The 24,127-nt window shown below is 41.3% G+C and overlaps 1 protein-coding gene across 5 annotated transcripts in view; it reads left to right on the top strand.

Moving 5' to 3' along the window:
• Positions 1-24,127, top strand: part of KDM4C (lysine demethylase 4C) — a 391,685-nt gene that overhangs the window by 18,092 nt on the left and 349,466 nt on the right. For all 5 annotated transcript variants that reach the window (XR_010322862.1, XM_010587948.3, XM_064290523.1 and 2 more), the window contains exons 2-3: positions 18,774-18,934; positions 21,780-21,955. Coding sequence is in view for 4 of the 5 variants with exons in the window: in XM_010587948.3 (XP_010586250.1) it covers positions 18,791-18,934; positions 21,780-21,955 (320 nt within the window). In the remaining variant the exon portion in view is untranslated. The remainder of the gene's footprint in view (positions 1-18,773; positions 18,935-21,779; positions 21,956-24,127) is intronic.

The raw sequence follows: 24,127 nt of genomic DNA, 5'->3' as shown, positions 1-24,127 counted from the left end.
TTAGAATTACTGCTGTTTGTAAATTTTCAACCTGTCCTTATCCCCTTTCCACCTGCCATAAATGACACGTTTATGTCAGCATTTCCTCCCAGATTAAAGTAGGAGTACATAAGGAGAAAAGAATTTTATCCCAGCATGTAAATGAGTTTTTACACAAATTACTTTTTTATATATGATTTATTTTATTTTTGTTGTTGAGAATATAGAGAGCAGAACATACATCAATTCAACAATTTCTACTTGTATAATTTAGTGACACTGATTATTTTTTGAGTTGTGAAACCATTCTGATCCTTCTCTTCAAAGCTCTTCCTCCTCTGTTCACATAAACTCACTGCCCCCTAAATTTCCTCTTTCAACTGCTTCTGTCTGTTTGATCCCATATAGATAGATCTTAAAAAGAGCACAATGGTCAAGACACATTCTTTACTAGTCAAGCTAAACTATTGCATGGTTTTAATAAGACTTCAGGGGTGTTTGTGCTTTAAGGTGTAAAGATTATCTCAGTGTGGCAGTTTCAAGCCTCTGTCTGTGGTTCCAGAAAGTCTGGATTCCATGAGAATTTGAAATTCTGTTCTGCATTTTTCCCCTTTTTATCAGGATTCTTCTTTAGAGTCTTTGATCAAAATATTCAGTAATGGTAGCCAGGCCCTGTCCAGTTCTTCTGGTGTCATGGCAAAGGGGGCAGTTGTTCGTGGAGACACAAATTATCTTTTCATGATGAAATCGTTGTTGATGTAATAAAGAAGTGAATAGCATATGATTATTTAAAGTTAAAATTGTTTAACCAAAGGAGCCACACTTGATTGCTCATTTAATTAGTAAATGTATAGGCATTTATAGTTGTATTATTGGTTACGTAACAGCACAAAACTAAGGGGAGGAGACCTAAGCAAGTTATTTCCATTTTAAGGGCTTGAATGTGTTTTCGGGAGTAGTTTTAGTTTGTCCTTTTTCACTGCTGTGTAATAATTCCATTCAGTGGCTATACTATGATTTATTTGTTGATTCTCCTGTAGATTGACATTTGAGTTGTTTTTGAGTTTTTAGGTGTTACAGAAATGCTGCTGTGGACAGTACTCTACTCGGCCACTGTTGAATATATGTTAGAGTTTCTTTAGACCCTAAAGCAGGCTTTCTGAACCTTGACTCTCTTGACATTTTGAGTCAGAGAATTCTCTGTGGGGGACCATCCTGTGCAGTTAGATGTTATCAGCACATCCCTGGTCTCTTCCCACTAGATGCCAGTAGCATTGTCCCAGTCGTGAGAAACAAGAATATCTTCAGGCATTGCCAATGTCCTTAAGGGGGCAAAATCACCCCAGTTGAGAACTGAGACACTAGGGGAGTGGGTCCCAAGCTTTTTGGCTCAGGACCCATCTTAGTTTCCTAAGGCTGCAGTAACAAAGTACCAAAAATTCGTTGGCTTATATGTAGTTAGAAGAGCAGTATTTTAATAACCTTTTCATATAATCAAGGATGTTTTCCAATACTCCACTGCTTTAGTTTTCTAGTGCAAGAAATACTGCAAGTGGGTAACTGGAAAGAACAGAAATTTATTTCCTCTCAGTTCTGGAAGCTAAAATTCCACATCAGGGTCTTGGCCTTCTAAGTTCCTTTCTTGTTGGTCACCCAGGGTTTCCTTGCTTCCTGGACTTGTAGGGGACTCTCATATGGCAGCTATCTTCCCCAGTATGTGCCTGCCTGTCTCTGTGTCCGTTCTCCTCACATAACTCAGAAGTGATTAGGTGTAGGATCCACCCTACACTGGTATGCTCTAAACTGATTGAATGATTACATTCCATTAAATTACGTTATATTATAGCCACAGGTATAGGCCAGGTTTTCAATACGTATTTTGGGGGAACAGTTCAAACCATAACATAGCCCAGCTCAACAGGTGGTAGTTTCTTAAATGTTTTTAATCATATAAAACAATTCTGTGTACTCAGTTACATTGAAATCCATTGATTTATTTTGCACTTTGCATGGCATTTTTTTTTAAGTTGATCTTGTAAGGTTATGCATTGGTTCACTGAGTTATACAGATTTTTCAAATGTCGACGTTTCATTATACGGTATGTAAAAAAAAAACAAAAAACCTTGTTTGTTTTCATCACCACTGATTTCATCAGAAAAACATCACCACTGATTTCATCAGAAAAGTCTTAAGTGCTGGGAAGCTGCCATAATCATGGTGGTGAACACAATTTTTCCAAGATTCTCATCTTTGCTCAAAGGCTTGAATTTTATCAGTGGCAGCAAGATTGTCAGTTGCTTCCTTTGAAGTGGCAGGCTCACTTCATTCATTTTGGGGAAATGTCTGCCAGATCCCCGGCTCCGAACCAACAGTTTGCCTGACAGCCACTCTTTTGTTTTTAAATTGTGCTAAAAATAGAACAGCATTTGTCATTTTTCTCTTTGATTTGTAGGAATTCCTTGTATGTTCTGAATGCTAGTCCTTTGTCAGTTACATGTTACAACAAACGTTTACTAGTTTTCGGCCTGTCTTTTGAAGTGCACTGGTTCTTAATTTTATATCTTAGTTTTCTAGTTTGTGTTTTTAGCATCGTATTTGAAGAAATCCTGTTCTTGACTGGCAGCGCTGCTGGCACAGTGGTTAAGAGCTTGGCTGCTAACCAAAGGTTGGCAGTTCAAATCCACCAGCTGCTCCTTAGAACCTCTATGGGGCAGCTCTACCCTGTCCTATAGGGAGGGTATGAGCCGGAATCAACTCCATGGCACCAGGCTAGGTTTTTGGTTTATTCTAGACTGAGGCTTTAGAAGTAGTCTGTGTTTTCATCTAAAAATTGTAGAATTTGACTTTAAACACTTAACGCACCTGAAATTGATTTCTGGGTAAGGTGTATGGTAGACATTTTCCTTTTTCTCTCTATTCATAATTAATTGATCCAGCACTATTTATTGCGATGTCATCTCTGACATATATCAAGTTAGAATATTTGCATGAGTTTTATTTTGGGCTGCCTGAGTTGGAATCGACTTGACGGCAAAGGGTTTTTTCTGTTTCACCTACCATTTAGTCTATCCCTTATCGATAATAAAAGATCCATGGGTGGCACAGTTTGTGCTCAACTATTAGCTTAAAGGTTGGCGGCTTGAAACCACCTAGCAGCACCACAGAAGAAAGGTCTGGCAATCGACTTCCTTAAAGATTACCAGCCAAGTTCTGCTCTGGAATGCATTAGTTCCATATTAGTGCTGCCAGGCGTGATACCCGGTAGGGTGAGTCCTGTTACCTTATTCTGCAGAAGCATGTTGACTGTTCATGTCTTTGCTATTCCACATAACTTTTATAATTGGTTTGCGGAGTTTCTTGAGAAACCTGTTAGGTTTGCTTTGACTGTACAGATTAATTGAGGAGGGGGAGTTGACATTTTATCAAACTTGATTTTGTCTTTCCATACACATGGTGTGTCTTACTTATTTTTGCCTTTTTGAATATTTTTGTCCTTTTTTTTCATATAGGACTTACTACATCTTAAAGTTTATTCTGGAAACTTACCATTTTTGTTGCTATTACAGTGGAAACTTTCAAACAGTTTCATTTGTACGTGTATATGCCCGGTATAAAGGTCTTATTTTTAGTAATTTTTTGTATTCATTCTATTTCTAACTACTCTCTCTCTGCCCAAGAGTTCTTTTGTGTTTTCATGTAGGCCAGTGCCTGATCTTTGGATAATGACAGTGACTATTTTGTTTCTTTCCTTTGTATTCCTTTTCTTTATTACCACGGTGTGTGGTAGCTAGAACCTTAAGTGCAAATCTGTCCCTGACTGTAAATGGGAGTTTCTGACATTTTCCCATTAGAAATGGTGTTTATTTATTATTATTTTTTAGGAAATCTCTGATAAGGAAAAATGATCTAACACCTGTTAATAAGACGAAAAGATGAGTAGATATTTTTTAATGGTACGTTAGGGTAATTTTTAATAAGCCTAGCAGAGGCTCTAGTGGAGCAGTGAATAACAGCTTGGCTGCTAACCAAAAGGTTGGCAGTTCGAATTCACCAGCCACTCCTTGGAAACCCTATGAGGCAGTTCTCCTCTGTCTTGCAGGTTTGCTATGAGTCAAAATTGACTTGATGACAACGGGTTTCTTTTTTTTTTTTTTAAATAATTTTTATTGTGCTTTAAGTGAAAGTTTACAAGTCAGTCTCTCACATATAAACTTATACACATCTTACTACATACTCCCACTTACTCTCCCCCTAATGAGTCAGTCTGCTCCCTCGTTCCAGTCACTCCTTTCGTGACGATTTTGCCAGTTTCTAACCCTCTCTACCCTCCCATCTCCGCTCTAGACAGGAGATGTCAACATAGTCTCAAGCGTCTACCTGGTACAAGTAGCTCACTCCTCATCAGCGTCTCTCTCCAACCCATTGTCCAGTCTCTTCCATGTCTGATGAGTTGTCTTCTGGAATGGTTCCTGTCCTGAGCCAACAGAAGGTTTGGGGACCATGACCGCAGGGATTCTTCTAGTCTCAGTCAGACCATCAAGTCTGGTCTTTTTATGAGAATTTGGGGTCTGCATCCCACTGTTCTCCTGTTCCCTCAGGGGTTCTCTGTTATGCTCCCTGTCAGTGCAGTCATCAGTTGTGGCCGGGCACCATCTAGTTCTTCTGGTCTCAGGATGATGTAAGTCTCTGGTTCATGTGGCCTTATCTGTCTCTTGGGCTCATAATTAAACAGGTTTCTTATTTTGGTTGTTTTAGAGCTGGGGCTCATCTGAGAAACCAGCAAATACAGCTTTGTTTCACTAACAGTTGATTAGGATCCAGATGGTTTACTACTTAGCTGTTAGAGGTTAATTTTGTTCTCTTTAAATTTATTTTGTTGTTGTTGAGGATATACACAGCAAAACATAAACCAACTCAACAGCTTCTACGTGTACCTTAGTGACACTGATTACATTCTTTGAATTGCACAACCATTCTCACCCTCCTTTGCTGAGTTGTTCCCCATTAACACAAACTTACTGCCCACTAAGGTTCCCATCTACTCTTTCAAGTTGCTGTTGTCACTTTGATCCCACATACATAGTTCTAGAAGTTAATTTGTAAAAGACTAAATCCCAAAGGTTAGAGTTTTGAGCCCTGGTGGTGCAGTGGTTAAGTGCTAGGCTGCTAACTGAAAGGTCATTGGTTTAAACCCACCAATTGCTCCATGGGAGAAAGATGTGGCAGTCTGCTTCCGTAAAGATTACAGCCTTGAAAACCCTATGAGGCAGTTCTGTCCTGTCCTATAGGATTGCTATGAGTCAGAATCAACTTGATGGCAATGGGTTTGGTTTTTTTTTTTTTTTTAATATCGTGTGAAATAGGAGTCCCTGGGGTGGTGCAAATGATTGAGTGCTTGACTGCTAACTGAAATGTTCGCAGTTTGAATCTACCCACCCAGAGATGCCTCAGAAGAAAGGCCTGGCGATCTGCTTGTGAAAGGTTACATCCTTGAACACCCTGTGGAGTGCAGTTGTCCTCTGAAACACGTGGGGTCATCACGAGTCAGAATCCAGACTCAACTGGATTAAGTAATTCTGTATACAAGTTAGCATTATTATTTCAGCATCTTCTACTCACTTTAGATCCCAATTTCCCATACCCTCATTGAACCCGCCTTGTCATTCTGTTGATTCTTTCATTAAAGAGTAAAGTCCTTGACGCATGCTCACTACCTTGTTTCTGGGGAATTACGTTTTTAACAATTTGAGAATTATACTCTGATGTCATTTATTAGGTTAGGAAAATTCCTTTTTAGTTCTAGTTTGCTAAGAGTTTTTTTTTTTTTTTGAAGTCGTGAAAGGGCATTGAATCTTATCAAATGCTTTTTTTTTTTATTGATGGAGATGATTATATGAGTTTTCATTTCTAATCTGTAAATGTGGTATAAATGATTTGTGTAGTTTTTCCCCAATATTAAACATTCATGATATTAATCCACCTTGGTCATTGCTGGATCCATTTTGATAATGCTTTGTTTAGAATTTTCAGAATGTAGCAGTGTGTGAAATTGGCTTACGTATTCTCTTTCCTGCACTGTCTTTGTCTGGTTTTGTTATAAAATGCAGCAAAGTGCCTCTTTCTATTCCCTAAGAAGAGTTATATTAAGATTGGAATCTGTACTTGAAACGATAGCTAAAATTTACCTGTAAAACCACCTGAGCCTAGTGGTTTCATTGAAGGAAGACTTCAGAGTTGAAGGAGCATACTACTTGCCTTGTGTTATAACTTTGGTAGTGTTCCTCAGCCTGCTGGATTTTCCCATTCTGACAAAGTAGAAGGAATCTATAGTCAAATGTCCAATTCTTTATTACTGTTTCTGATTTCCTTCTGATTTTGGCCACCATGGTAGTTACCCAGATACAACCAAATGCTGCTTAGAGGTGAGGATGGCGAGACTTTGTCTTGCTTACTTTGGACGTGCCATCAGGAAAGATCAATCTCTAGAGAAGGATGTCATATTTGGTAAAGTGGAGGGTTAGCAAAAACAAGGGAAACCTTCAATGAGATGGACGGACACAATAGCTTCAACAATGGCCTCAAACATATCAAAGATCATGGAGGTGGTGCAGGGCCTGGACAATGTTTCATTTTGTTACTTATAAGGCCGTCATGAATCAGAGCCTACTGGAAGGCAACTAACAACAACAGGCAGCTGACCTGCGAGGAATTCTTTTTACTTTTGGCTTCTGGACTCAGAACAGAATGGAAGCAGACCTCAAGCACCCAATCCTCCCCTCCCACCATCTGGCCCTTTCAGTTCTCCAAAGCAAAACCCCTGTGATCCCAAGATTTTATCTTTTCAGTCAATTCTGTGGCCTTGCAGGAGCCCTGGTTAAGAGCTTGGCTGCTTACCAAAAGGTTGGCAGTTTGAATCCACCAGCTGCTCCTTGGAAACCCTCTGGGGCAGTTCTGCTCCGTCCTAAAGGGTTGCTATGAGTTGAAGTCAACTTGATGGCATTGGGTTTGGTTTTCATGTTTGGTGTGACCTTGAGTGAGTGAGCTAACCTCTTGATGTTAATATCAAATGCTCAGATGTTAGCTGCCTCTGCTGTTGGTAATGCAGAGATTTCCTCCTCCTGCTCCAGCGCTGGCACATCCCTAGGGATTGATGGAAGGAGTCTTAGGACGATCCTTTGCTTTGCCTCTATTGTCTTTTCTATAGTGGGTGTGACGCTTTTGGTAGTTTACGCCTTTGCATTTTTGAGATGACTCCCTTATCTATCTAACAAAAAAATTGTTTTCTCTTCCCTCCTTTTTGCCCCTAGGTCCTTGAGTTCAATAATTTTATCTGGCAAATTCTCTTATAAATCTTTGCTTTAGCTATAGATAGAACCAGAGAGTTATCACTTGAGTGAATGGATTATACAGAGGGAATTTTTAGAAAGGCCTGAAAATTTATGTGCTTTGGAGGAAAATGATCAGGCCGGTTATCTTGAATGTCGAACTGAGGAATTGGACATTAAAGTGGTTTGCAGTTGGAAGCCATAGTACACCAAGAGAATGGCTTGTTAAGAACAGTACGTTTGGAAGAGCATCCATGTAGGTGGAGGTTGGGCGTCTTGTTGAATTAAAAGCAGGAAAACCAGGTGAAGGATATCATGCTTGGTAAGGTGGAGGTTCAGTGAAAGAGAGGAAGACCCTCGATGAAATGGGTTGACACAGTGGCTGTGAGGATGATGCAGGACCAGGTGGTGTTTCATTCTGTTGTACATAGGGTCACCATGAGTCAGAACCTACTTGATGGCACCTAACAACAATGACAACATTGATAAAATAGGCGTCCCTCTGTGGTGTAAAGCGTTATGTGCTCAGCTGCTGACTGAAAGGCTGGAGATTTGAGTCTATCCAGAGGTACCTTGGAAGAAAGGCCTGGTGATCTACTTACGAAAAATCAGCCATTAAAAACCACGTGGAGTATAGTTCTACTGTGACACACATGGGATTGCCGTGCGTTTGAATTGATTTAGTTGCGACTGTCTTTTTTCCTTTTGATTGATAAAATCAGGGCTTACACTTGTGTCAGTTACTTGAGTTTCGGGAATGTAACTAGTTCCTTCCATTCCTCCTCCTTCCCTCCTCTCTCTCACATATAATACAGGGGCCATGAGGGACTTCAGAGATCATTTAGTTTACTGATTTCTAGACTTTCAGATTTGAAAAAATAAAAATTGAGCTGGACATTCGTTTGCCAACTTTTTATTTTGCCAAAATAAAAATTATTAAAACTTAAAATTTACTGTTATTACCTGTTCAGAGCAAGTTTCAGAGACTCTTCTGACATCCATTTTGTTTTTTTCTTTCATTCCTGCCTTTTTAATGACCTTTTGCCTTCTTCATGTATGATGTCCTCTATCTGAAACTTGCCCTAGAATGTAGAGTAGCTAAAGTGAATGGAAGAAATGATGAAGTAAAAGAGCTGAAAGGAACATTTCAAAGGGCAGTTCAAGAAGACAATGTAAAGTGTTGTAATAAAATGTGCAAAGACCTGGAGTTAGAAAGCCAAAAGGGAAGAAAATGCTTGGCATTTCTCAAGCTGAAAGTCCTGAAGAAAAAATTCAAGCCTCGAGTTGCAGCATTGAAAGATTGTATGGGCAAACACTGAACGACGCAGGAAGCATCAAAAGATGGAAGGAATACACAGAGTCACTGTACTAAAAGGAACTGGTTGATGTTCACCATTTCAGGAGGTAGCATATGATCAAGAACTGATGGTATCGAAGGAAGAGTCCAAGCTACACTGAAGTCATTGGGAAAAAACAAAGCTCCAGGAATTGAAGGAATACCAATTGAAGTGTTTCAACAAATGTTTGCAGTGCTGGAAGTGCTCATTGATCTATGTCAAGAAATTTGGATGATAGCTACCCAGCCAAGCAACTGGAAGAGATCCATATTTGTGGCCATTCCAAAGAAAGGTGATACAACAGAATGAGGAAATTATTGAACATTATCAATATCACATGCAAATAAAAAGTCTAGTTAATAACCTGTGATATGCAGATGGCACAACCTTGCTTGCTGAAAGTTAAGAGGACTTGAAGCACTTACTGATGAATATTAAAGACCACAGCCTTCAGCATGGATGACACCTCTACATAAAGAAAACAGAAATCCTCACAACTGGGTCAATAAACAACATTATGATAAACAGAGAAAAGATTGAAGTTATCAAGGACTTCATTTTACTTGGATCCACAATTAATGCTCATGGAAGCAGCAGTCAGGAGATAAAATGACATATTGCAGTGGGCAAATCTGCTGTAAATGACCTTTGTAAAGTGTCACAAAGCAAAGGTGTCACTTTAAGGACTAAGATGCACCTGACTCAACCCATGGTATTTTCAGTTGCCTCGTATGCATGCAAAAGCTGGACAGTGAATAAGGAAGACCAAAGAAGAATTGATGCTGGCAAAGAATATTGAATATACCATGGAGTGGCAGAAGGATGAACAAATCTGTCTTGAAAGAAGTACAGCCAGAATGCTCCTCAGAAGTGAGAATGGCGAGACTTCGTCTCACATACTGTGTACATGTCATCAGGAGGGACCAATCCCTGGAGAAGGACATCATGCTTGGCACAGTAGAGGGTCTGTGAAAAAGAGGAAGACCCTCAATAAGATGGATTGACTTGGTGGCTGCAACCATGGGCTCAAACATAGCAAAGATTGTGAGGATGGTGTAGGACTGAGTAGTGTCTGTGCTGTTGTACGTAGGGTCACTATGTGTCGGAGCCGACGGCATTTAACAACAACTTGTTCAAAAAGCACCAGTGAAGTAGAAAGCACATTCTTTTTCTTTCTTTCTTTTTTTTTAATGATATTTTATTGTATTTTGGGTGAACATATACATGATAGCCAGGTTCCCATTCAACAGTTTCTACACATAATGTTCAGTGACACTGGTTGTATTCTTCAGTTTGTGTCAACATTCTCATTATTTCTATTGAGATGCATCACCCCCACTAATTTAATCTCACTCCCCCCAGATTTCTCATCTGTGCTTTAGGATAACTTGTCAGTTTGGTCTCATATGAATAATTTTTAAAAAAGCATAAGTTCTCAAGGGTGAAATTCTTTTTGAGCTAACCTGGTATTTCATTAAAAAAGTGCTTTCGGGGAATAGTTTCACTTCAAGGTTTAAAGAGTATCTCAGGGCAGTAGTTTTGGAGATTTCTTTAGTTTTAGTCGGTCCAGTAAGTCTGGATTCTTTAGGAATTTGAAGTTCTTTCCCACTTTTTTCTCGCTCTTTGAGGATTCACCTGTTGTGTCCTGGATCAGAACGTTCAGTAGTGGTAGCTGGGCACCATCTAGTTCTTCTAGTCTCTAGGCGTAGAGGAGGCCATGATTTATGGAGATAATTAGTTCTTCTGGTCTGTCTCTGATTCTTGGATTTTCTTCATTCTCTTTTTCTCCAGACGAATAAAGACTAACAATTGTATCTGAGTGCCAAACAGCTTTTAAATCCACTTTTTGTTTTAGTGGTTGCTGTATTTTACCTTCTGCCACCAGCAGGGCCAGCTTCTCAGGTATGTGACCTGTTCAGTCACAGGGGTCTCCTTGCTCCTGCACTTGGTTTAATGCTCTGCTGTCCAAATTCTTTATATTTTTTAATAAGATGGCCTCCATTTTCATTTTGCACTGGACTCCACAATTGATGTAGCTGGTCCTGGGCATCATGGAATTAGGATCACAGCATACTAAATTTGGAAGGAGCCTTGAGGTCATTCTTTCAAATCTCTTCATTTAAAGTGGAGGAACTGAGGCCAAAAAAAAAAAAAAAAGGGAAGTGACTTGCCCAAGATCACATAACAATGAATGGTGGGTTCAGACAGGCTAGTCACTTGGATCTTCAGGTCTGTTCTGATTACTGGCTCTTTTTCCTACCTATATACACTGCTTCCTGCTCAGCTCATGCTGAGGGGTGATGAGTGAATTTCATAATAACCTAAGCAGTTAATACTTACGAATTTAAATTTGCCATGTATCCACCTTCCCTCCCTCACATACATACAGAGTAAGTAACCAGCTTTGTCTAAAATAGTCGAGAGTGACTGTTAACTATGAAGAAGTCCCTAAGTGGTGCAAATAGTTAAGCACTCGGCTGCTAACCAAAAGGTTGGAGGTTTGAGTCCACTCACAGGTGCCTTGGAAAAAAGGCCTTGTGATCTACCTCAAAAATTCTAGAAAGTACATACTTTAGGAATAACAGGTGAAACAGGAAAACCAGAGCTCTTTTATGGCTTTTTTCCTGCGGACTGCTGGTACCGCTGTGACAGACTGGCACAGGTCTGTCGACTAGTGTTTAGGAACACTGAATTTGTTCCGTCTCCTTGGTTTAAGGGTTTCTAGGACTTAACAAAGATGAAGTGCCATAGCTGAGGTCACATCTGGGGTGTTGGTGGAACTAGAACTCAGCCCAGATCTGTTGCCATCATGGAGCCCAGTGGTTCTTAACTATTTTTTGGTCATGGATCTTTTTGAGATGTATGATGCAGGCTGTAGATTCTCACCTAAAAGAAAAAAGAAAACCCAAACCCATTGCCACCGAGTCGATTCCGACTCAGAGTGACCCTATAGGACAGAGTAGAACTGCCCCATAGGGTTTCCAAGGAGCGCCTGATGGATTTGAACTGCCGATCTTTTTGGTTATTAGCCGTAACTCTTAACCATTATACCACCAGGGTTTCCAGAGATCCTCACCTTACAAAAAACGTGTATCTGGACAAAAAACAACATAGGACTGTAAAGAGTACTGAACTACAGATGAGGAGACCATGAAAAACTTATGCTAATAAATTTTTTTCATTTTTTTTTTTTAATTGTACTTTGCGTGAAAGTTTACAGAACTAGTTTCTCATTAAACATTTAGTCCACACATTGTTCTGTGACATTGGTTAACAACCCCATGACATGTCAGCACTCTCCCTTCTCGACCCTGGGTTCTCTATTACCAGCTTTCCTGTTTGTTCCCTCCTGCCTTCCAGTCCCTGCCCCAGGGCTGGCACGCCCCTTTAGTCTATGGGCCTGTACAACCTTTGGCTGAAGGGTGAGCTTCAGGAGTGAGCTCAAAGGGCGTTGGGGGCCATACTCTCAGGGTTTCTCTAGTCTCTGTCAGGCCAACAAGTCTGGTCTTTCTTTTTGAGTTAGAATTTTGTTCTACATTTTCGTCTAGTTCTGTCCAGGACCCTCTATTGTGATCCCTGTCAGGGCAGTCAGTGGTGGTAGCTGGGCACCATCTCGTTGTACTGGACTCAGTTTGGTGGAGGCCGGGGTAGATGCGGTCCATTAGCCCTTAAGCTAATAAATTTGAATGGACAGTTTCCCAGAAAAAATACAAATTCTAAAACAGATACAAGAAGTGGTAGAAATATACCATCTAAGGCAATTGATTCAGTGGTTACATGTCTTACCTCAAAGAAAATACTAGATTCAGTGGTTTTGTACTCCAGTTCTAAGGAATATTCAAATAATATGTAATTCTAAGGAGTTCCCGGGTGGTCCAAATGGTTAAGCACTGCTGCTTTCTGCAAAGCTGGTGGTTAGATCCCACGCTGGGGTTCCTTGGTGGACAGGCCTGGAGATCTGCTTCTGAAAGGCCACAGCCTAGAAAACACTATGGAGCAGTTCTCCTGTGCCACACAGAGGGTCAGCATGAGTTGGAACAGACTCGATGCCAGCTACCGACACCGAAACCCCACAAACTGAGAGTGTTCCTCTTTCAGGAACACTCCCCAACTCATTATATCAGGCTAGCATAACCTTGATATCAGCACCAGAGAAGGACAACGTGAGCAAGGAAAATGACAAGGTAGCCTCGTTTGCGAACGCAGGATATGAAACCTTTAATACTAGCCCAGAGAACTCCGCAATGTGCAATTCTGATAATACTTCGTTATCAAGTTTAATCGCAATGATCGATAAATGAGAAAAGCCATTGTTATAGATGCAGCAAAAGCATTTGATAGTATTCAACACTCATTTTTGATTTAAAATAAAAAATAAGAAACTTACACAGAAAATAATAGGATGGAACTTTCTTAATCTGTTGAAGGGTACCTACATATATAGTAAATAAGCATTATTCTCGGTGGTAGCATTCCCTTTAAAATAAGACAGCCCACTGTTACTGCTTATCTTTAGCACTGGGGTGTCCTAGCCAGCTCAGCAGGATAAGAAAAAGAAATAAAAGGAATAAGTATTGTGAAGGTGGAAAGAACTGAAGAGAAACTTCAAGCTTTGAGTTGCGTTACTGAAGGATTTTCTCTGCAAAAAATTGAATGACTCAGGAAGCATCAGAAGAAGGTGGGAGGAATACAGTCATTGTACTGTAAAGTAGAAGAGATCCATATTTGTGGCTGTTCCTAAGAAAGGTGATCAAACAGAATGTAGGAATTATGGAACAATATCATTAATGTCACACATGAGCAAAATTTTGCTGACTTTAAAAAAACTACTGCAGCCATACGTCGACAGGAAATTGCTAGAAGTTCAAGCCAGATTCAGAAGAGGACATGGAATGAGGGCTGTCACGGCTCATGTCAGATATTGGCTGAAAGTGAGAGGGTATCAGAAAGATGTTTACGTGTGTTTTATTGACTATGTGAAGGCATTGGACTGTGTGGATCATAACACAATTATGGATAACATTGCAAAGAATGGGAATTCCAGAACACAGATTCATCTGTATGTAGCCTTCGTTCTTTTGCCCCAGAACCATCTCGCTGAGTTTATTTTTCCATCCCTACGCCTGATCTCTGCAGGCAGGTGGAGCAAGATGGTGTGGTGATAGAATGGGACCAAAAAATTTAACTAAAAACTGCCCAGGCTTCTGGGAGAGGTATGAGGCCTGGTGTGGACAGAAATGACCCACAGGCTAAGGGCTGCTTTTCTTTGCAGTGTCGCTTCTACCTTCCTAGCTCAGGCCTGTGGGGTCCTGGGATGGGAGGAAAGGGCAGTGTTTAAAGCCAGATACGCTGTCGTGATTCAGTCCGTGGGTAGGTGTACCGATGGTTCATTTAGAGGTTTCAAGGTGGCCTGCCACTTCCCTTTTCCTGGCAAGCCTAGAACCATGGAGAAAGATGAATGAGTCAGACAGAAGCTCGGAGCATCATCAGCCTGTTGATGAAGCTGGACTCTACTCCTTTCCCTCTAGTCTGGCCTTGATACCAGACCATGGTGGTCTGCAGTTCAGGCTCATGCTTCCCCCCACCGCCCGTGAGCCTAGCCATGTGCATGAGCTGCCTGGGCCTTGGCTGAGTGCACTGAGCACTCCAGAGCTGCGGTAGAGCAGGGTAGTGGCAGGCACCCTGTCTCTGAGCCTTGGTCCCTCAGTTGTGGGATTGGAAAGGAGGAGTGAGTGCCGGCTGGAAGGGTGGCCTCAAGGGTTTGGGCGAGTCCTCTAGGGAAACCCTGGGGGAGGCAATAGCATTCCGTCTACGCTAGCGCTGCTGGTAATTGTGCCCAGTGCCTTGCCCATCTGATAGTTCCGTGGTTCCCAGGGGACCCCACTTGTAGTAGATCCTGGAAAGTGTTCTCTTCCGAGGCCATTAGCGGAGCAGATCAGGACTGTGTTGAAGAAACGAATACTCATGTCATCAGAGCCATCAGTTTACTTTTCTCACAGAAGTTGTTGAAATAGGAGAAACAACCACAGGTGAGCACAGGAAAGCAGTAGAGGGTATTGCGTTACATTTGGCCGTTAAGCATCTGCCCCATGCTCTGTTTTGATTGCCAAATAAAGTGCATCAGTGTTAGAACCAGGGAAGTAAGGAGGTGCTTTTCCTTGACAATAAGGCAAGCATTTTCAGAAACAAAGCTTGGGAGGGTTATACAAGCATGAGTTAGTGCTGTGCTTTTCTTCACTTAATGGAAAAGATCTGCAGCTCCTAAAAAAATACCCAGGGTACTTATTACAACCGTGGCTATTTGGTCTTGGTGGTCTCTTACACATTAGAAAGCAACTGCAGAAGCAGATTAACAGAGTTGCCATCAGATACTGTTGTCACTGACCGTGGGGACTCAGTCTCTAAAGAGGACGGGGAGCTTTAAAACAATGACTGTTGCATCACCTTCAGCTGAAAATCATAGTGGTGTTTCTTGCAAAATGTAAGTCTTTCTCTGACCTAGGAAACGGCATTTCGAGAGCAGTTTAAATCTACATTTTTTCTTGGCTCAGAGAAATAGAGGTAAAAGAGAAGGAAGTGGGGCTGGGAATTTAATTCAAGCAGCATAATTAAATTTAATAATAATAAATATGGATTAGGAAAAATTCGAGGAACAGAGACAATTGATAAGCTGTCTTTTAAGGGCAAAGACTGTAAACAGGTTCCAAACGGTTATAAATGTAAAAAAAAAAAAAAAAGATCACTGTCACTAATAAATGAACTTCAAATGACATGACTCTTTTTTTGCCTACCATATTGGCAAAATTTTGAGTGGTGGGGTTATAATATTTTAAGTTTTAACATTAAAAATTTTTTTCTTACATAAGCTGAAGTAGACACTTTTTTTGTGGAATACAACTTTTACTTAGAAGCATGAATGATAGACAAACTGGTTATTTGACAGGCCTTTTCGTAAAAATGAGCAAAGGAATCCTGTAACCTCAAAAACAATTGACAGTGTTCGTTGCTGATGATAAAAATTCAAGCTTCTAAGTAATAGGTTTTTGGAAAGCTCGTATTGACCATCCTGATCTTTTTTTTCTTTTTTTTAAACAGTTTAAATTTTATGGTGATTATATATTAACTTTATAGAGTGGAAAAGGTCAAAAACAGAGGCTCATGTGATCTTTAGTGTGTATACCTGATTCGTATGTAGAAGGAGTTTTGGTCCTTCAAGGGAGTATTGCAGTTAGGAAGATGGAGCGTTTACTTCACTCACTAAGGTTAGCAAAGTCAGTCAAGAGCTGACGTTTAATTCTGATTGCTACTAATGTGCTTAACCGTTCCCTTGCCTTAATTTCTTGTTACGGTCATCCTTCTGTTGTGTGTAGACCAAACATCTTGACTCCTCTTTTTCTCTCACTTCTATCAGGAAATCTTGTTCAGAATATATCTAGAGCCTGACCACTTCTTGCTGCCCACCACTGCTCCAAGGCACCATTTTATCCTGCCTTGGTTAGTGTAGGAGCCCTGGTGGTGCAGTGGTTAAGAGCTTGGCTGCCAACCAAAAGGTCGGCAGTTCGAATCCACCAGCCACTCCTTGGAAGCCCTATGAGGCAGTTCCACTCTGTCCTCTAGGGTCTTTGTGAGTTGGAATCAACTCGATGGCAACAGTTTGGTTTTTTTGGTCTTAGTTAGCGTCAGTTGCCTCCTTGCTCACCTTTCCCTGCTTCCACCCTTGTCTGTTTTTGACACAGCAGCCAGAGGGAGAGTTAGAAGTGTGAGGAGCCAGCTCACTTCTCTGCTTAAACCCTCTGGAAGGGTGACCTTAGAGAGCAGTGCCATCTACTTGGATGGAAATGGATGTCGGAATACCAATAACTGGGTACACAGGAAGGAGAAGAAGCCCACAATTACATCCCATCCCACTCAGTGTAAAAGCCAAACTCCTTACCTTCCCCACCCTCATCACTCACCACTTTCCCCTCTGCGTTACTAGTTCCAGCCACGCTCACCTCTTTGCTATTCTTGGAACAGCCCAGGAGGCTCTCTGCTGTTGCTCAGCCTGAAATTTGCTTTTTCCAGTTGTCTGCGTGATTTACTCCTTCCCTCAAGCCTCTGCTGAAATTAATTTTCCTCTGAACTGCCTTTGAGCCCTGGTGACACAGTGGTTAAGCCTGGCTGCTAACCAGAAAGTCAGAGGTTCAAACCTACCAGCCGCTTCACAAGAGAAGGATGTCGCAGTCTACTTCCATAAAGACTTACAGCCTTGGGAACTCTATAGGGCAGTTCTGCTTTGTCCTATAGGGTTGTTATGAGTTGGAATTGATTCAGTGGCAATGGGTTTGGTGTGGTTGCACTGCCTTCGTTTGACTCCCTTTGTAAAAAATCGCTATCACTTCCTGTTGAACGCTATCTCCTTACCTTGGTTTCTTCTTCATAGCACTTCTTTCTTGTCTGCTTTGCTTCGTTGGTGTTAGGACTTTGTTTTATTCCCTTCTGAATGCCCCAACCAGTTGTCGTCATGCTGACTCTGACTCATGGTGACCCCACGGGTGTCAGAGTGGGACTGTGCTCCATAGGGTTTTCAAGGGCTGATTTTTTGGAAGTAGATCACCAGGCGTATCTTCCTAGGTGCCTCTGAGTGGACAGGAACCTCCAACCTTTCAGTTTGCAGCCAAGCATATTAACCATTTGCACCACCCAGGGACTCCTGGGACGTGTTAGGTGCTGAGTGTTTGTTGAAAGAATCACCTTGTTCATTGACAGGAGGATTAAGCCTGTGTTTCTGTAGCAAAGCCTATGCCTACTTTTCTACCTTGATCTCCTGTAGTCTCTCCCTTCTAAGCTCCAGACCCAGTAAACTCCTCTCCATCCCTGCAGTATCTCCAAATATTTCCACTGCCTGGAATGCTGTTTCTCTCACCTGGCAAACGCCTACACCTTCTTCTAAGTCTTAACGCAGCCCGTCTCCTGGGGTATTTCCGGTTCACTCTGGTGGAGTTAGTTCTCTGTTCTGCGTATGTCTTGTTATTGAAGGTTGGTTCTGCCTCTACCAGCGTGGGTCAGCAGAGCTAGATGGCGAGCCTGGAAGGTGAAGACAAGCCTGACTCATGCCGGACTCTCCAGTACCTTAGCCTGGTGCCCGGCGGTGCCCCTGATGAACTGTTTGTAAATTATCACAGGGAAGCAAGTGTGATGAGCAGAAGCACACCTGAGTAAACGCCGTACTTGGGGTGCTTATGTGGCGTAGTGGTTAAGAGCTATGGCTGCTAACCAAGAGGTCAGCAGTTTGAATCCACCAGGTGCTCCTTGAAAACTATGGGGCAGTTCTACTCTGTCCTCCAAGGTCTCTAGGAGTTGGAATTGACTTGACGGCAACGGGTTTGGTTTGGGTTTCTTTTTGCTCATCCCAGGCTAGGCCTTCATACAGGTGTGTGTATTAGAGGGAGCCTGCTTAAGAACTGGTACACAGGAGTGGCATCGTTGGTAAACTTGCAGAGTCAGAAAATTCATTTGTGCTTGGAAGGATTTGAGAAGGCAAGTGGTCTAGTCCAGTCAGGGATTCGATGCTGGAAATAGGAGCTTGGCAGGAGGCGCAATACAGGCAGTTTTTCTCAGGAGCCCAGAGAGAGGTGGGGGTGGGAGAGGGGGAAGGTGAGTAGCTACAGGAGAAGGGTCCTGTGGGGGAGCTTACACACTGTCTGGGAAATCAAGCCTTCACCTGAGAGATGACCACCGACCTATGTTGTTGTTAGCTGCCGTCGAGTCAGCCCCTGACTCATGGTGACCCCATATACAACAGAGTGAAGCGCTGCCTGGTCTTGCGCCATTCCCGTGGTTGGTTGCAGATTGCACCATTGTGATCCATAGTATTTTCATTTGCTGATTTTTGAAAGTAGATCACCAGGCCTTTCTTCCTGGCCCATCTTACTCTGGAAGCTCCACTGAAACCTGTTCAGCATCACAGCAGCATGCAGGCCTCCACTGACAGATGGCTGGTGGCTGTGCAGGAGCTGCATTGGCCAGGAATTGAACCCAGGGCCCCTGCATGGAAGGCGACAATCCTAGCACTGAACCACCGTTGCCCCCTTCCACTAACCTTGTCCACACAGTAACTAAGTGCTGATGAGCGTACCATCTTCTCTGCAGAGACCGCCCCAGCCATCATGGACGTGGCCGAGGCGGACAGCCCTCCCAATCCTGGCTGTAAGATCATGACCTTCAGACCCTCCATGGAGGAGTTCAGGGACTTCAACAAATGTCTCGCATACATGGAGTCTAAAGGAGCTCACCGAGCAGGCCTTGCGAAGGTAATTTTCTTCAGCTATTTTTTTTATTGTGTTTTAAGTGAAAACTTACAGCTTAACTTAGTTTCTCATACAAAAATTTATACACACATAGTTATGTGGCCCTAGTTGCTCTCCATATAATGTGAGTGCAGACTTCTCTTTTCTACCCTGGATTTCCTGTGTCCGTTCAACCAGCTCCTTTTCCTTTCTGCCTTCTCAGCTCACCTGTGGACAGGAGCTGCCCCCTTAGTGTCATGTGTCTACTTGAGCTAAGAAGCACATTCTTCACAAGTCTCATTTTGTGTCTTATAGTACAGTCCAATCTTTGTCTGAAGTGTTGGCTTTGGGAATGGTTTTAATTTTGGGCTAACAGAGAATCCAGGGGCCATGTCTTCTGGGGTCCCTCCAGTCTCAGTCAGACCATTAAGTCTGGTCTTTTTTATTAGAATTTGAGTTCTGCCCCCCACTTTTTTTTTTTTTTTAATTTTTTTATTGTACTTTAGATGGAGGTTTACAGAACAGACTAGTTTCTCATTAAACAGTACACATATTGTTTTATGACATTGGTTAACAACCCCACGACATGTCAACACTCTCCCTTCTCGACCTTGGGTTCCCTTTTACCTGTGTTCTAGTCCTTGCTCCTGGGCTGGTGTGCCTTTTTAGTCTTGTTTTGTTTTGTTTTATGGGCTTGTCGAATCTTTGGCTGAAGGGTGAACCTTGGGAGTGACTTCATTACTGAGCTAAAAGGGTGTTGGGGAGCTGTACTCTCAGGGTTTCTCCAGTCTCTGTCAGACCAGTAAGTCTGGTCTTTTTTGTGTGAGTTAGAATTTTGTTCTACAATTTCCTCCAACTCTGTCTGGGACCCTCTATTGTGATCCTTGTCAGAGCAGTTGATAGTGGTAGCTGGGTACCATCTAGTTGTACTGGACTCAGTCTGGTAGAGGCCGTGGTAGATTTGGTCTGTTAATCTTTTAGACTAATCTTTGTGTTGTATCTTTAGTTTTCTTCATTGTCCCTTGCTCCCGAAGGGGTGAGACACCATTGTATCTTAGATGGCTGCTCACAGGCTTTTAAGACCCCAGATGCTACTCACCAAAGTAGAATGTAGAACATTTTCTTTATAAACTATGTTATGCTAGTTGAGCTAGATGTTCCCTGAGACCATGGTCCTCACAGTCCTTAGCCCAGCAATTTGACTCCTCAGGGACTTTGGTCCATGACCTTGCCTTGTACAAGTTGTGCCGGCTTCCGCAGTGTTGTGTACTGTCTTACCCTTCACCAAAGTTACCACTTATCTATTGTCTACTTAGTGTTTTTCCATCCTCACCCCTCCCCTCCCTTGCAACCAACAAAGATTGTTTCTTTTTGTGTGTAAACCTTTTCATGAGTTTATACAATAGTGGTCTCATACAATATGTCTTTTTGTGATCTGTTTCACTCAGCATAATGTCCTCAAGATTCATCCACGTTATGAGATGCTTCACAGATTAATCATTGTTCTTCATCATTGCGTAATACTCCATTGTGTGTATGTACCATAGTTTGTTTAGCCATTCATCTATTGATGGGCATCTAGGTTGTTGCCATCATTTTGCTATTGTGAACAATGCTGTAGTGAACATGGGTATGCATATGTCTGTTTGTGTGATGGCTCTTATTTCTTTAGGATATATTCTTAGGAGCTGGACCCCACTTTTCTCCTGCTCCATCAAGGACTCTCCGTTGTGTTCCCTGTCAGGGCGGTCTTTGATGGTAGCCAGGTGCCATCTAGTTTTTCTGGTCTCAGACTTATGGAGTCTCTGGTTTATGTGGCTCCTTCTGTCTCTTGGGCTAATATTTTCCTTTGAACTTGGTGTTCTTCATTCTCCTTTGCTCCAGGTGGGCTGGGACCAACTGATGCTTCTTAGATGGCTGCTTGCTAGCTTTTAAGACTGCACATGCCATTCACCAATGTGGATGGAGAACATTTTCTTAATAAACTTTGTTATGCCACTTGACCTAGATGTCCCCTGAAACCATGGTCCCCATACTCCCATCTCTGTTACTCTGTCCCTCGAAGTGTTTTGTTGTATTCAGGAAACTTCTTAGCTTTTGGTTTAGTCCAGTTGTGCTGATTTCCCCTGTGTTGTGTGTTGTCCTTCCCTCCACCAGAGATAATTCTTGTCTGCTATCTTTTTTTTTTTTTTTATCTAGTTAGTGTTTATCAGATCTTTTAACTGAGAAAAAGACCACTTGGCCTTTAAATCATTCTCTTTGGTTTCATGATGTAGAAAATCATTTCTTCCAAAGGAAGATAAAAACACATATTTACTTATTTTTCCCATGTTAATGTACACAGTGCATAGTTAAATGCTTAGCTAAACATCAATAAAGACTGGACTTCTTTGGGGGAAGAAGTGATTTATGTAAGGTTAATTTCATATTCCGTTGAGAGGCAGGCAGGTTAACATAATGGGTAAGTGTGAATTCTGGCGTTAGACTTCCCGCTCAACTATCCTTTAGCTCTTTAAACTTTAGCACGATATTTTAATTCTGTGTGTGTCTCAGATTTACCTTTAAAATTGGAATGCTAATCCTACCAACTTCATAGAATTCTTAAGAGCAATAACAATGAGTTAATACCAGTACAGTATTTGGTATAGTGAGTATTCAATAAATGTTTGCCCTTTAAAAAATTATTTAAGTGGGGCTGACAATTTGGAAGATTGCAGCATTTCCATTATTGCGAATCTTCATGACTCCTTTACACATTTATCATAGAGATGCGAGAAATGTTTCACTCGTATTCTGTTGGAATATGAAAGCTAAATAACTACCTGGAATCTTTTCAAGACAACATTTTACTTTATTGTTTTATTTTTAGGTGATTCCCCCTAAGGAGTGGAAACCGAGGCAGTGCTATGATGACATTGACGATTTGCTGATCCCAGCACCGATCCAGCAGATAGTGACAGGGCAGTCAGGACTCTTCACTCAGTACAACATCCAGAAGAAGGCCATGACCGTGAAGGAGTTCAGACAGCTGGCCAACAGTGGCAAGTGGGTGGACTCCGTTTGCTATTTTTATTTCTTTGAAAGTTATTCGTGAACATGGTAAGAAACCCCAGTGATGGAGAAGTTGGTGATGAAAGCAGGTGACTCCTGCACTCTCTGTCCACGTCTTCATTTCATTGTCCCTGTTTTCCGTTCTTCGGGTGGTTACCTGCCTACATTTAGTTCACTGTTAGGGAAATTGTTCCTCATTTTACTATCTCATTCATAATGTCTGTAAATGGATTTCTTTCTGTCTTTTAATTGCTGTAAAGTTTTGATTCTATACATGATTCATTTTTGTTAGGCAATTTTTTTTCTTTGTGTGGAAATATTTAAGCCTTAAAAGATAAATTATGTATAATAGAAGCATAATCATTTTGAAAAGAATATCCTTAATGATTTGAAGGATTATTGTATTAGTTATCTATTGCTGTGTAACAAAGTACTCTAAAATTTAGCAGCTTAAACGAACATTTATTATCTCACAGTTTCTGAAGGTCAGGAATTCGGGAGTGACTTAGGTGGGTGATCCTGGCTCATGGTCTCTCATGAGGTTGCAGTCAGGATGTTGGCTAGAACAGCTGTCATCTGAAGGCTTGACTGTGGCTGGAAGACGCTCTTCCAAGATCGCTCACCTCACATGGTTGTTGGCTAGAGGCCTCCGTTCCTTGACATACGGGCTGATCCTTCATGGTGTGGCAGCTGGCTTTTCCTAGAACAAGTGATATGAGGGAGAGTGATCAACATGAAAGCCACAATGTCTTCTCTTGACTTTTCTCAGAAATGATACACTGTCACTTCTGCCTTATCCTATTTGTTAAAAGGGAGTTGCGAAGTACAGCCTACACTCAAGGAGAGAAGGATTAAGCTCCAATCTTGAAGGGAGGAGTATCAGAGAATTTGTGGATATATTTAAAAATCATCACCGTTAGGATTTTTATTAAATTAACTTTTTTTTTTTTTTTTAAGTTTCTGGTATTGGTGATTACGGCCAACAAATGAACAAACCCCCCGAAACAGAAACAAACCAAAAAACTAACCAACCTTATTCAACTAAAAAAAAATTGTTGTCAGGTGCTATCAAGTCAGTTCCAACTCATAGCTACCCTATATACAACAGAATGAAACACTGTTGGGTCCTGTGCCATCCTCACAGTTGTTGCAGCCACTGTGTCAGTCCATCCTGTTGAGGGTTGTTCCCTTTTTCGCTGACCCTCTGCTTTACCAAGCATGATGTCCTTCTCCAGGGACTGATCCCTCCTGATGATAACAACAACAAAAAAATCAAACAAACAAACAAACAAAAAAACCCATTGTGGTCTAAATTCTCTGGATGAATCTATGTGAGATTAAGTCCTTTGGATGTTCTTGGTTGATACATTAAAAAATTTTTTTGTCTTATTAAGCACGTAATGGTACTTGAAGAATCTTGATTCTGTGTGTAAGGTTCCCACTTAATGGAGCATTGTAGCTATTCCAAAGGAAATGAAAATTTTACGTTTAACTTAAATTTGAATACCTTCTTTTGAATTTTTTGGTAGATACTAGTAAAGCCTCATTGATTGAGATGTCATTAATTGAGAATGTGAAATTGTCATAGACTGTACACGTTTGTTTCCAAATTCTTTAAGAACTCTTTAATAAAGTACAGTGTTATTGGAACAAGATTGCAGAGGCAATTTCACTCAACTTTTTGCAAGTAGAAACTGTTTATTGTATTCTATTATTTATTTTTTAGTTACATTTCCAGTGTTGTTCTTAGAGTATTAATGAAGTGGCTTAGTCCGTTTAGTAGAACCTCTGCTTGGTGACTTTGATGTGCTAAAGAACAATTTTGACTTGCAAGGAATCAGATTATACTTACTAAAAAAAATTTATTACTACTCTTAGTAATCGTCCTTACCACCGTATGAGAGGTACAGTGTGCTGTGGGGTTTCAAAGGAAAGTAAGACTTCTGTGGTGGTTTATGGAAAGGAGTAATTTCCACTTTGTAGGTGTTGTTGAGATGGATTTTTGAAGGATGGTCAGAATTATTTTTATCGATCACAAAGACAATACATGCTTATTTAAAAATTTAAACAATATCAAAATACCTAATTTAACTCCCAGAGATAATGATGGTTAATAATTTCATTACACGCTAATTCAAAATATTGATAAGAATAGAGGCTTTGAAG

Source organism: Loxodonta africana, chromosome 9, assembly GCF_030014295.1.
Source record: "Loxodonta africana isolate mLoxAfr1 chromosome 9, mLoxAfr1.hap2, whole genome shotgun sequence".
Taxonomy (NCBI): Eukaryota; Metazoa; Chordata; class Mammalia; order Proboscidea; family Elephantidae; genus Loxodonta; species Loxodonta africana.
The sequence above is the reverse complement of the archived record's forward strand: the minus strand, read 5'-3'. Positions and strand labels throughout refer to the sequence as shown.